Here is a 13,746-nt window from a genome sequence, read left to right as displayed (position 1 = left end):
TTCACCAGTGTGTGGGCACAATTCTACTATGCTGGTGTCTGTATGCTACTAGCTGACCACAAACTGCATGTCACACATGCTGGACATTTCTTGAGAGGTTCGAGTCTTAACACTGCACCAGCAGCCAGCAATACACTGCCACACACACACACACACACACACACACACACACACACACACACACACACACACACACACACACACACACACACACACACACACGTTAGAGACAACTACAAAGATCAAAAGAACACACTAAATACTAAAGCACAAACACTTGCAGGATGTTTGGGCAGGCTGCTTGCATGTAAACAACACCAATTAAAAAAACGTAACATTACTGTGATTGTGTATATGCTAGCCATAAGTTTAACATGTGAAAGCATCGAAATCGCTACTCAACTGAAACTCAAGTGTGCTGGGTAAAGCAACAACAACAACAACATCTATGAATACATATACAAGGGAATAAAGGTACATAAGAAACGCTGTATATACCTAGAGTGCAGACAGGAAATGAGCAAAGCTAGGGGAGAAGAAAGTACCACAGAGATGGTTCAACATTTGAGGCTCTTGGTTGGCAGCAAGTTCACTGACCCGTGACAAAATCCTGCCAGACTGTTCCACTTGCTTAGCTTTCCCACTGTCACTAATTAAAAATAGATCAGAGGGTGGGTTTGCCCACACATAAAAGAGGATTATTATACCTGGTTTTGGATTTAGGTCAGAGGCAGGGGCAGCTCTGTGGACCTTCCTAATGGTTTTGGGAGGCCTCCTCTCTTTGGACCTGTCTGCTCTCTGTTCCCTCTGCTGTTGGTGCCTATGTCTGGTGCTCTCTGAAGACATAAAACACATACAGAGTATAAGCTATAAAGCCAAACAGACGGGGAAAATTCTAATATTTCAACATCTGGGATATTGTAAATCAAAGGCTGTGCATAAATCTAGATTTATGCAGAATCCAAAAACATTTAAATTAACTAGTGTTTTCAATACAAAAATCTGTTGTGTTTCAAAGCTCAGATAAAAACATCATGACATGAAGAGTTTTGTGTTTACCAGCAAACTGCTTTGACAGGTCTCTGTAAAGTTCTCTGCTAAGGTTATGGAAGTCCTCTTCCTTCCAAACTTTCCCATCAGGAGTCCGGATCTTTGTCTCTGTACTGTTGAAACCTGTGAATAAAATGATGGTTTAAATAAAACACAGCATCATGTTCCCTGCCATACAACTCAAATCTGTCAGAAACGTTGAATATGATGAACCAATCCTACAGTGGAGATACCTTTGTATATAGGAGCAGGTGGTGCAGCTGCTACTTTGCGTATTTTGGCTGTCGGCTTGTTGCTTGTACCAGCATCATTAGTCTCAACATATGTGGCTAAAGGCTGTTCCAGATTCCCCATCAGCTTCTCCCTCTCAGCAGCCTCCTCCAGATGTTGTCTCTGCCTTCGAATACGCTCTTTGAGTTTCTCCAGCTTGTCGTCGGGTTGATGTCGTCTTAGGTTTTCCAACCGCTGGGAAGCTGAACCAGGGCTGGTGGATGGCGTGCTGTCCCCTTGTTGAAAAGAGCCTGGGGTGGAAGCAATACATGGGCTTGACTGTTGGCTATCCATGCCAACTTGTGCTTTGGGGCTGCTTTCCTTAGTCCTTATGCTATCCAGGGCTGGCTGGTCATTGAGGTAGCGCACCTCAGTGCTCTCCCGACCTGAGGAGCATGTGCTGTCTAGGTCCTTGTCAGCCTCCTTATCTATGGTGTGTTTCTGGTAGACCAGCTGGCTGGGCAGAGAATCCGCCTGGGGAGGAGAGGATGGGTACAAAGACGCTGGCACCAACTTCTGACTGTAGGCCTCTGGCTGAGAGGAAGGATGTGGTGGTGGGGTGGCCTCTCTGGACACAAATCAGATTACATGGGATCAAGAAGAGGATCAAGATTTACTTTTAATTCATTGCTCACTGAATTTACAGAAGAACATACTTACTGGCGACTATGGGTTATAGAAAGCTGGGAAAATGGACTCTACCAAAATGTTTAATGATGAAAAAGTGAAAACCTTTGGCAACACTGAAACAATGATTTGGATATATTAATTTTTAGTAATAAATCTTAACACTGCCTGCAGTGCACAATGAGATCATATGTGATGCTTTCTACATATCATGGACCATTAAGTACATACCAAAACAAAAACAAGTCTGATCCAACTTCTTCCACTTCCCATACAATATTGATGCCTCCCAGTCAGTGTTAATATTTAATGAATTAATGAATTAATCATTATAGATGTTGAAGGACCAGCATCAGGCTTGACTTAGTCAATGCTTTCCCAACACTGTAAAATAAAATGTAAATAAAGACACTGGTCTGACCTCAGCTCAGTGTTAGAGTAACATCAGACTGCATACTGCTAATTTCTCCTTTTTCTGCTTGCACTGAGAGTACATATGTACACCACACACGTACACGCCACACACACACACACACACACACACACACACACACACACACACACACACACACACACAGCATTTCGAGTGAGTCTGACAAAGTTAAGTGAACATTAACTGAGTTGACGACAGGTTATGTTACCGTAAGTGCAACAGAAGATTCCCAGTAACAGTTACATTGTACATAAACAGAAAAGGTGAGTAGGAAAACATCATCATGGGAAGTGTTAAGTCACCTGACCCCACTCTGCAGTGACATAGAAAATTATTGCAAACATACAAAGAAAAAGCTGCTGGTCCCGCAGTTCAGTCTTTGCTGTTAGCATCTTTTATTCTATGCTGTTTCTCACACTAGTAAAATATGAGTAACTTATGCACTGTATAGTAAACACACACACACACACAGTAGCACAAAGCATTAACAAGATACCATGTGCATCTCACAAGAGAGAGAAAATTCAAATGGCTCCAGAAAGATGAGAATTATGTTATAATTTTATAGCCAAAAGCAGCCAGGTGGCTTTGTAAAGGGTAATCGATGTTTCATGAATGCATTTTAGTTAATTATTAGTACCTGTATGAGGCCAGCGGTTCCCTGAATTCCACGCTGTTGTTTCTTCTGACATTTCTGTCCTGGGTGGTATTTCTCAAGGGGCTACGTGAGCTGCTCTTTTCTGGGCTCTGCTGACTTCGACCTCTGGGCTTTGAAGACCCTCTGATGTCATCAACTTGTCGCCCATCTATCATAGAGAGCAATCTCATTAAAAATCATTACAGAACTCACAAGTGACCTTGTATTCAGACTGTAGTATACCACAATAAAAAAGGAAAACCCAATTAGCCATACTACAATTTACAAAGAACAAGTTTTATATCTTAGAATAACCCACCTCTGTGGTGGGCCCTAGAGGATTTCTTCTTGTTAGAGTCAATGACAGAGTCCAGGATAACTCCTGTTCCTGGAGCTGCTTGTATACGATTTTCTATGTGCCGCAACTACAAAGAGGAAATACCATTGTCAGACTGCGCACATACTGCAAATTCGACTGAACTGCTTCTACAAAAAAGACAATGATTTAGGAAGAGCTTACAAAAAACACAGTTTCAACAGAAAACCATTTCAGTTGTACTTACAGCAACTTTGGACTGAGCCAAACATTTCCATGCAGCTGTCAGCTCTGTTAAAGTGTAACAGTGAAGATAAAATGTAAATTCCAAAACCTATATCACCCATTTAGGTTACAAAAAGTCAAATTAATTAAATATTTCAAAAAAACAAAAACACCAAAATTAAAAAGGAAATTCTTCTACACACCTGTGCCAACATTATGATCAGAAAGGTGCTGAGCAGAACTTTTAAGAGATGCCTCAGTCCCCCTGCTGCTCCTCATCTCTCCCACTCACCTGCAGTTAAACAAATTACTAAATATATTACTGAAAGAACCAAAAAAAGTGACAAACTGTAAGTGAGATCCACACAAAAACCAAACCAAAAATGTTAACTGAAACCAAAACGAGGAACAAAGTACTAAAACAACACTGAAACAAGTCGATGACAGACAAATAATAATTTAAAAACATGAGGCACTACAGTTCGTGCCCAACATATTAACAAGTTAAAATGCAAAGGAGTTATGGCTCGGCAGAGACATGCAATTTGTCACACAACAACAGCATAACACTGCTACCCTGCCATTTAAAACGGGTTCTACAGCCTCACATTCCTAAAAGGTAAGCACAACTCAGATATGTGATGTTTACTCAAAACACCTGTAATGCTAGTCACATGTCTGCTTTAATGGTAGGCACTGCATATATCAAGTCTGTTAGCTGTTTTGTCCTGAGTAGTAAAAAGTCTTCCTCTACAGCATTAATGGTTGCCAATGTATTCAGATAATTACAGCACAGATCTGTGAGAGTCAAGTCTAGTCAGTGAGACATTTAAGGGTGTTTTGTACTAACATTTAACACTTGTTGAGTCATGAGGAATTCTTGAGAAGTCATGCCTTTGCCTCATAACAATCACGTGACACAGCCCTGGGGGCGAGATTGAAAAAAGAAGAAGAAAACTAAATCCACTCTTCTTCAGTGGCCCTCCCTGTTCTGTTATCAGAGCCATAAACAAATTACTGATAGTATACACTCGACTCTACAAACGTATCAAAAGACTGCTTTCTACCACAGACCGCTGTATTTGCTGTTGTGCGAATCCAAAACGCCACACAAAGAGCAGCTAAACTCCGAAACATTAAACTTTTTTGTAAAGTTAGTAAATTCACAAGAAAATGTCGTTTTGCTGGGCTGTCACATTCACTACGGAAATATGCTGACGTTGGCTGAGTTTAGAACAACTGCACACCCCAGCATTTTTGAAACACTCTCTTTTTCTTTTACAAGTTTATTTAACCCAAATAACAGGGGCATTACGACCAAAGTGAACTTATTCTGCCGATTACCTTAAATGTAAACCCAGACAGTACACAGAGGGCATGTTTAAAATATTACTGTATACCGGAATGATCCTGTATTCCTGTATAAGGGAACACACTGCTTTTAGACATTTGGGACTTCTAAAGTTTGAAAACGATAATATATTGAGACCCCAAACTTCCAACAGAGAAATCAAACTCTTTAGCAACATATCAACGGAGTAAAGGAGGATATTCTGTGAGAATTTAATGACAAAAACACTTTCACCGATAGAGTGGAGGTGTTTCCACCACTAAAGCCGTGGAAAATCCAAGATGGCGCATAACTTCTTCTCGTTAACCGATTGACGCGGCTTTCAGCAGCAGCGGCTCGGTGCTGCCGCACACGGGAAGAAACTATATTACAAAAACACTAACACCGGGACATTGACTGCTGCAATGCAGCTTCACACCACACGTGTCACTAGTGTGCAAAAGCTTACTTAACAGCACCTCAGTCGTTCAGCAAGGAGGAAATAATTGGCCATCTTCGACTTTACATGAGCTGTATTGACTTAAGCGTAAATCATCAGGACTCGATCTTAGTTGTGTTTTTGGTCGCTTTAGAGCCACCTGGAGTTGCATTTATGCCGCCGAATACGGCGCCAATAAGTTTACCTTACCTTCAAATAAAAATATCATCTTGTTGTAAAACGCCGAGTGCCCAAAATAGACGAATTCAGACTGAGCGCATCTGGAGATATCCAAACGCTATCTGTAGTCAGTATTAACAGCACCCCTATCATTATCGATTCTGTTAAACAATAACTATGCGAAACAGGAAGTGATAGTAAAGTCAAAAGCCTTTAAACTGTTCTGTCAAAGAATATAGCTAACAGTATCCAGGAATTATTCGCTCAAGCAACGGGGCAACAAAACTAATCTTATATCTCGTATTGGGTGTTAACTTAGAACCAGGGTATTACGGATTTTTCATAATTATTGTTTTTCATAATAACTATGTTAAGTTGTCCAATATACTCTGCGTGCGCTCAAAAATCACGTTTGTAACTCCGTCTGACTTAAAGATGAGGTACCGCGTAATGTCTTCGGTCCAGTGAATAGTCGGAGCCGCCAACTCGAAAGAGTGAATAATAACGCTAGCTGACTAGAAAATCATGAATGTACTTGGCTATTCCAGTTTTAGGAGAGTAATAATATGTACCTTCAGTGAAACGATCCGGTGCGTCTAGATGTCCGCATTTATGTCGATATCCTCATGATAAGAAAATCCAAAGTTCTCCGGGCGACTTCTTCAGTTTCGTTCAGCTGTATGTTTGCTAACGTTAGCATCAGCTAACGATGTGGAAAACCAGTGTCAGTTAGCAGTTTTGCCAACTAAGCCAGCAACTTTTTTCTACATTCACCCATCGCCTCAGAGTTAGTCCAGAGAACAACGTCTCCCGTGTTTCGCTGTGAGATTCCTTCAAAGAAATGTCGCCACCCGCCTCCGAGGTCGCCTTTCCCGGGTTACTATGATGATGTTTCTCAACAGTGAAACTGGAGTATCCAGGACGTGTAGGTAACTGAGACACCGAAATCTCGCGAGAATTCAAACACGAGAAACACCGGTAAAAGCCCACCTCCGCTCCCATGGCAGCAGTAATAATAATAATAATAATAATAATAATAATAATAATAATAATAATAATAATTAGAAACATACCTGATATACTTGAAGTATCTGAAACTTAATTTAATGAACCAGTTTGATTATATTAAATGATAAAGTCTAAAAAGCAGCAGTACAAAAAACCCAGAATATTTCACAGAATAACGAGCAAAAACTGAAATCTGAAATGCATTTTCTAAAAATGCTTTAAAAAATGAAATAAAAACATATCTGAGATTTGAAGGGCATTAAACCCTTCTGAACTCAAGTTATTTTTGCTTATGTGGAGCTTTACGACATTGCGTCAAGAAAAGTTCAATGAACTTCACCAACATATCAAAGAAAACATTTTTTTACTTGTTCCAGAATTATGTGGTCAAAATGAACAGCTGGAGAGAATGGAGACAGACTGTGGGAGGCAGCTGAGGCAAAATGTGCGTGTACAGATCAGACAGATTGCACATGCAATAAAAGGGCCAGCGACTGTTTCAGGTACGCAGCTCTACATGAAGTATCCAAAGGTGTACTCAAAATGGCAAGATGTGTACCTAATAATTTAATCAGAGTGAAAGCATGCTGGCAACACATTTGGAGGGTATATGTGTGTATTTTTCTTTATTTCCTGCTTTTAATGTGTACATTACATCAACACGCCAAATAAAGTTCTTATTTATTTATTTTTATTAAATTTAAACTAGCTATTTGTTGAAACGCAGTAAAATATTGTGTGCATTACTGTAACAGGATGGGCAGAAATCTTTACAGTGAAGTCGGGTTAACCACATTTTACTCATTGCCAGACAAAATAAGAGAAAAAGTCTTTGAAAGTTTTTGTAATTTACACCGGATTACACCCTGCGAAACTAACCTCAAGCACTCATTTTTATTGTGTTGATTCGCCTGTTTGCACAAGTGTGACAATAGATGTATTGAAAAGACCAGGTACTCCCTGAGGCTTCAATCTTGGCATATAGGCTACACCCATGAATATTTCAAAGCTTCCTGAACAGCTAGTCAAGCCGCACAGCACGACAAGAAGGATAACGCTCAACATATGTGCGATTACTGCCCCCTTGCGGCTCGATTGTGTATTGCACACAGACATAAACTGCTGGTTGCATGGCGTCACCGTGAATGCTCCACTCATTCAAGAAGTTACCTCAGCCCACTTACCTTACGTTCAGCTCATTTAATTCACTTTCCCCCCTTTCCCCTCCTCGATTGATTTTTATTGTAGGCCACTCAGACTTGGCGATTGGTCTCTATGACAACAAATGAAGTGCGCAGAGAAAACTGGGCAGAATAGTTTGATGATCTGTTCCCAGTGTTAACAGGTGAGTCATAAATATAAAAAACTGTACAGCAGAGATTGCCATGAAGGTAGAGATTCAGGTTTCCAGGTTATGGCTGCTCGTTAGACAAAACAGAAAGCAACAAATAAGTAGCCGTGCTTAATAACAGATTACGAGTACATTTTCTTATTGAAGTAAACAAATTGTCTAATGGCTTTAATTAACATATGGAATATTTAGTATTTTCAGTAAAGATTTGCAGCTGGCAGCTGCTCCATTTCCCCGGATACCCTCTTGGCAAATAACCTGACACAGTCTCTCTCTCTCTCTCTCTCTCTCTCTCTCTCTCTCTCTCTCTCCGGGCAGGCAGGATAGTACGTCGGACGTGGTCGTGTCTGCTGCTACATTTTCATTTTGTCTTGAAAGGTGAACGAAATGGAAAGGAGTTCTTTCTTTGTAGGTAAGGAATCCGGCGTTTTTCCTCGTCAAACAGGTGTTAGGTGAGGGGGGAAAGCAGTTTCGCGACTGCATTCAGCTTGTAGCCTAAACCTTTTGTTGGCAGATGTTATGTTTGTGAAAACCAAAAAGAAAGGGTGCAGAAATCCTAAATGAGGAATATCTTATCAGTATTCATTGGTGCTGATTAATGGCAGATAAATCGTGGGTTGTGAAGGTGTTATGTGATGTGACTTGAAAGTAGAATTCATTTGCTGATTGGATCTAGACTAATTAAAGTATATACTACAATTCACCATAAATTAACTTTAAAAATAATTTTGTGTGTTATATACTATATGAATATGATATGCTGTATGTCTTTTTCTTTTCTACATTTCTTTTTTGGCAGGAAGCTGTTTTTCAAGTCCACTCCCTTTGCCATGTTTGCATACATATCATTCAACAACATTATCCAATTAGCAGCGTGCTAAGACCATTACAGAGCCCCAATCACTCTTCACTGTAGCTTTTAGCAGTGTAACAGATTGACAGGACAGTGGAGTGAGTCATTAGAGTCACAGGGATGCAACAAGATTCAATTCAGAGTGCCAGAGTAGGTGTCAGTATTAGGACCATGTGGAAGCAGGCTTTAGCCAGGTCCTGCTAATAATTTAGTGGACCTATACCAGATAATGATAAAAATAATTCTATTGTAGGATAGAGACTCTCTCTCGCTCAGTCTCAGAGGCTGTGGGAAAACAGCCATCATTACCTCAAGGAGGAGGAATTAATTAAAGTAGAGAAAATCGAGAACACATTTGCTGCAGTGTGTTCTTGTGGAAGAAAGTGTGCCTGGCATGTTGTTCCTGAGGTTTTACCTTCTAAAATGTAATTTACTTTCATCAGTCACTTCTTTCGCTGCCATATGTTTCTTTGACTTGAGACTTTGTGGATGTAAGTTTGTCATTATCTTCTTGAAAGAAGAACCCGTGTTGAGACCTGTTGCAGTACAGTCAGATAAACTAATTCCACAGAAATACCCATCAGTCTGTTTTCTAATGTAACTGGAGTTTCACAGTGAAGGAAGAGGCAACTGGAATAATCAGTGTATGCATTTTAAATGACAAGCTGCTGGTGCCTAACGCTGTGTCATCTTCTCCACTTGAAAGATGTCTTTGTCATGAGCCAGTGCCAGTTATTTCTCCCATTGCTGCCCAGTACTTCAGCAGGCAAGGTCATAACCTTTAATTAGAACTGATCAAATTATTTTATTCAAACAAGCCATTGCTTAAATCATTTCTCTCAATTGTCTTCCTAAATTGTTTCATCACGACACTTGTCAATTTCCTTTAACTGGACTACGTTAATCCTTTCTTGTCAACAGCTCTGATTGTCCTGATTGAATAACACCCCTCTCCTAGGGGGTGTAAATTGGTTTTCTTGGTGTATAAATTAGTGCCTGTGATCAGCAGGAAACTGAACCTAATGAAACCTCTTGAACCCATTTTGCAAGACGAGCTGTATGTGAATTGTACCACCTGCTTCACATTTCCTGTGATTCATCTTAAGTATTATTATTTTTAAATTATTATTTTAAAGAACAGCGTACCCAGAGAAAGGTTGCTGTTAATGCTGCCCTCGTAGGCGGGTCTCTAACGGTAATGAATTTTTAATCTCTAGACTAGGATTTTACCTCTTTAAATACAGGGAAATGAAAACGAATGGCAAATATATACGCAAGTGAAGAATGTCTCTGATCGAGTGTACTGAGAAAAAAAAAAGAACAAGACTCTTAGTCGGCTATAAAATTCTGAGCAAGGAATGATTGGTTGGAATTAAATCTAAGATACTGCCTGATAAAACATCAGTTCACCTTGGACAAAAGAACAGCTCGAAACAGGAAAAATAAAACTATGATTTGAGGCTCTCTCTTCAGACTGTCCCTGGTCTAGAGGCTGGCGACTCAAAATTGGTTCGTTTTTCAGACTCTGCTCGCTTTGTGTTTGTACTTTGAACCACTTGTGCACTTTCTTTGGGTCCTGTTTGTAGTACATACACTTATGTGGTTATTCACTCTGATAAACCGATGTGGCAGAGCACTAACATAAAGCCGATGTACTTTTCATTCAGATATGCCAAAATGTGACCAGTTTCCAGTAGTGAGTCCAATTTTCTCCAGCAGAGAGAAATAAGTGTTTCTGGCAATAAATCCATAAACTCCTAATTTCATCCCAATGTTCAGAGTGTTGCAGCTTGACTATGAATCCAAGGGACGCAGATTTTTCCACGTTTAGTTTATATTTTTGTTTAGAATGGCTGCATACGTTCTTCTTGTGGATACATTTTGCAGAGGCTAAATGTCAGCAGTGTTAGTGCCATGTGCTCTTTGTGGACAATTGTGCGCACAGCGATATTGTGCAGCAGACTGTACCTAATAAAAGGGCGGATTATGGGATGCAAACCTTTAAAATGATTTGCAAAACATTTCAGAGTAAATTCCATCAAAGCTTTTTATCTAGTGTGCAACTGTAAACCAGTGACACTGCAGATTCATTTGTTTATACCAAAAGCAGCGACTTCTTACGCTGCCTGCTGCAAGCTGTAAAATATGATTTACCTGTAATGGTGAGGCGCTATGTTTATAGCTTTCAGTGATTTTATAAGGCCTGGGGCTCTGGGTTTTCTCACGGTGGTCCCGCACAGACATAGATGACAAAGAAGAGTGTAATCTTTCTTGACCTCTTTGTTCACCCAGCATCGAAACATCATGAAAGATGGATATTTCCTCTTGTGATCGTTTGTTGCTTCATTAATTCATAAATACATTATTAAATAAAGTTTGCAGGTCTTTTAGATTCTAATATTCCAGCCTTTGCTCTGGTCCTCTGAAGCCTCTTCACCTTCCAGTGATTAGAGCATAAGTGTGACGTGTTCCTATTAGTGATCATTACTGATCTAAAGGGTCACTATTGCATAATGGTCTTTGCTAGAAGGTCATGATAGCAATAGGATCCCTCTGAGAAGCATCTTTTCATCTTCTAATGGCTCTGTGCTGTGGAATATGTGGCTTCAGTAAAAGACATAAAAAATGATCTAAAAGAATATTATTTACTTTTAGAGTCTGTGTGCATATCAAAAGTCTAATCTAAAGAATAATACTGAAACTGATCCACAAATACAGTTACCCTGGGTGCTGTCAAATGTCCCTGACTCTGGTTTCCCACAATTTGATCTATTCTAACCGAGGTCATTCGGTGTTTATGGCCCAATACTTACAGAATGAAAACATGAAACTTTAATGAACCCTGCAGGAAAACCGGCCGTTACTATTGCAGAATAACACATCATATTGGTAGAATGAAGCAAAGAAACGTGGAATAAAAATACAATTAAACTCAATGGATGCATGAAATAAATGGCAAGTAGAGCACCGTGCAGACTCGGAGTAGTAAATATTAAATGGAGGCATCTGAATGGAAAGTGTGCAAGCTGCATGCTGAATGACAAACATAACGGCGCAGACAGCACATGAAGGAGGAAACAAAAGGGAAAACATATAAGACTTAGTCAACAAGAGAGCAAAAAGGATCAGAAAGGACCAGAAGGTAATGGATTTTATTTGCAATAAGTCCACAGAAGGCACTGCATGATAAAAACAAAAAAGAAAAAACCCATCATTACATACCTTTCATTTTTTTCCCAAATACAGAGGAGCTGAATTAATGATGCAGAGACAACAATAGAGGCAGAGGGACATTTCTGTGGGTGTGAGTTGAGTTGGCAAGGCACAGTGGAAAAAGTTTATCTCGTTTACATATTATCTGGCCTCCTCTGTTATTGTGGCCTCAGCTGGAAACTGTGCATTAGTTTCATAAGTTTTAAGGGCGGACAATATTCTGCCTGTCACACTTAACGTTTGCATGTTTTGCTGCTTCTAAGGGCTCACTAAACTGTACCACAGTGTCTTACCGAAAGCTGTAAATCTAATATGTAAATGTTGGCACTGCCGAATGCACTCAGTGTAATTTAGTGCAATAATATGCAGTGACTGTATTTCAGACAGAGCAGCTGTTCAAAGTCAGGGGCTAGCTGAGATTGAGGAAATTAGACTTCTGACGCAGTCACAGTGTGCACTTTTCTCCAGCTCATACAGTATTTATAAGTGTCAGAATTTGTCCGTCTTGGCAAATTTCAGCTGGTTTTTGTTTTTCTTCTTGTGTAAATCCAATAAAATGTTTTTTGTTTGCACGTGAACTATTGTTGCCAACTGGGGCCGCTGCTGGTGGCTTTTGTCTCCTTGTGGAGTTTTCCTCAGGTGTTGTAGTTTTATTTAATCTCATTCCCCTTTTGTACTCTCAATGCTTCCCTTAAGCTTTCTCAACACTGACGCTGAATCTCCTGAACCTCAACTACCAACAAGATGGTTATTTTCAGCTGGCTGAAGTGTTGCCACTGATTTTTTTCCCTCAAACATACTGCCCATTAGTTTCAGATGACATAACGCTTCCTGAAGCATGTTTGGTTTGGCCGCTTACCAGGCTGACACTCCGGCTGGGTGGAAGGATATGGTGAAATATGAGGTGCAATGAGGCAGTTGTGTCGGCTAATGGGGGCAGCAGGTGTGAGAAGGCTTCTCGCCTGCCTCAGCCTCTCCTTCACTCCTCATTATGAACCTGGAAACACCTGGCTTTCCAGCAAAGACCGTAAAAACTGTTTGGCCCCTGTAATAATTTCATTCAGTTTTAGTGAAAACTAACATTTTTTTTCTTTTTTTAAATCTGAGGCTAAGTGACTGAGAAGTCGTCAAAGACTGTGAACAACACATTAGCTGTTCATGAAAAAATTCTGATTATGGGGGTGAAAGCTCAGAGAGTACAGCCAGTCGACGACCACCTTTTAAAAGCTAATTTGAAGAATTATATGAGCACACAGTCAACTTTCCTGGCTGTAAGGTTTTGATAATTGTGAGGGGGAGCCACAGTGCAGTGGAGCCTTGATGTTTAAGTATGAATTGCAGTGTAGGTGTTTTCTAAAGCTTTGTGGTCAGTGCCTGTCTTTGGGTTGGTGGCATTTTTCTGTAATAATGGTCCTAATAATGGTTACATTAGAGAGCTGGCTTACATAAATGTTTCTTAGAAGTCCAGCCTGTTTTTTGTTTTTTCCCTAATGATATAAAAGCAGAGAAAAAAATGATGGATGGAAACAAATGACTCCCTCTTATTCTTATTCCTGTCATCAGTCTTCATTCTGACTTTTTATGACAGCTTTAAATGGCAGGGGTGACGTTTTAGGAACCATTTGGCTCTACCTCGAGCAGCCGATTAGCTTAGATTAACATAAAACTGGATTCAAGCAGCTAAGCTAACTATCCAAACATCACAAAGCCTCTTCCTATGAATATCTGTAAGCAACAATGGGAAAACATTAATTAATAATCAATTAATTAATCAAACTGGAGAAACTTGTGTACCGTAGAAAGCCCAGGGTAGC

At 40.0% G+C, this 13,746-nt stretch overlaps 1 protein-coding gene across 2 annotated transcripts in view; it reads right to left on the bottom strand.

Moving 5' to 3' along the window:
- cep350 (centrosomal protein 350) overlaps positions 1 to 6,398 on the bottom strand; it is a 32,762-nt gene extending 26,364 nt beyond the window's left edge. For both annotated transcript variants that reach the window (XM_063467952.1, XM_063467953.1), the window contains exons 1-8: positions 6,080 to 6,398; positions 3,762 to 3,850; positions 3,581 to 3,624; positions 3,337 to 3,442; positions 3,021 to 3,186; positions 1,284 to 1,888; positions 1,060 to 1,173; positions 708 to 836 (exon numbers count right to left, since the gene is read on the bottom strand). In XM_063467952.1, coding sequence (XP_063324022.1) covers positions 708 to 836; positions 1,060 to 1,173; positions 1,284 to 1,888; positions 3,021 to 3,186; positions 3,337 to 3,442; positions 3,581 to 3,624; positions 3,762 to 3,837 — 1,240 coding nt within the window. In that variant the 5' untranslated portion in view covers positions 3,838 to 3,850; positions 6,080 to 6,398. The remainder of the gene's footprint in view (positions 1 to 707; positions 837 to 1,059; positions 1,174 to 1,283; positions 1,889 to 3,020; positions 3,187 to 3,336; positions 3,443 to 3,580; positions 3,625 to 3,761; positions 3,851 to 6,079) is intronic.
- Between the last annotated feature and the right edge of the window lie 7,348 nt (positions 6,399 to 13,746).

The sequence above is a fragment of the Pelmatolapia mariae genome, linkage group LG23 (assembly GCF_036321145.2).
Source record: "Pelmatolapia mariae isolate MD_Pm_ZW linkage group LG23, Pm_UMD_F_2, whole genome shotgun sequence".
Classification (NCBI taxonomy): domain Eukaryota; kingdom Metazoa; phylum Chordata; class Actinopteri; order Cichliformes; family Cichlidae; genus Pelmatolapia; species Pelmatolapia mariae.
This window is presented reverse-complemented; position numbering and strand designations above follow the sequence as displayed.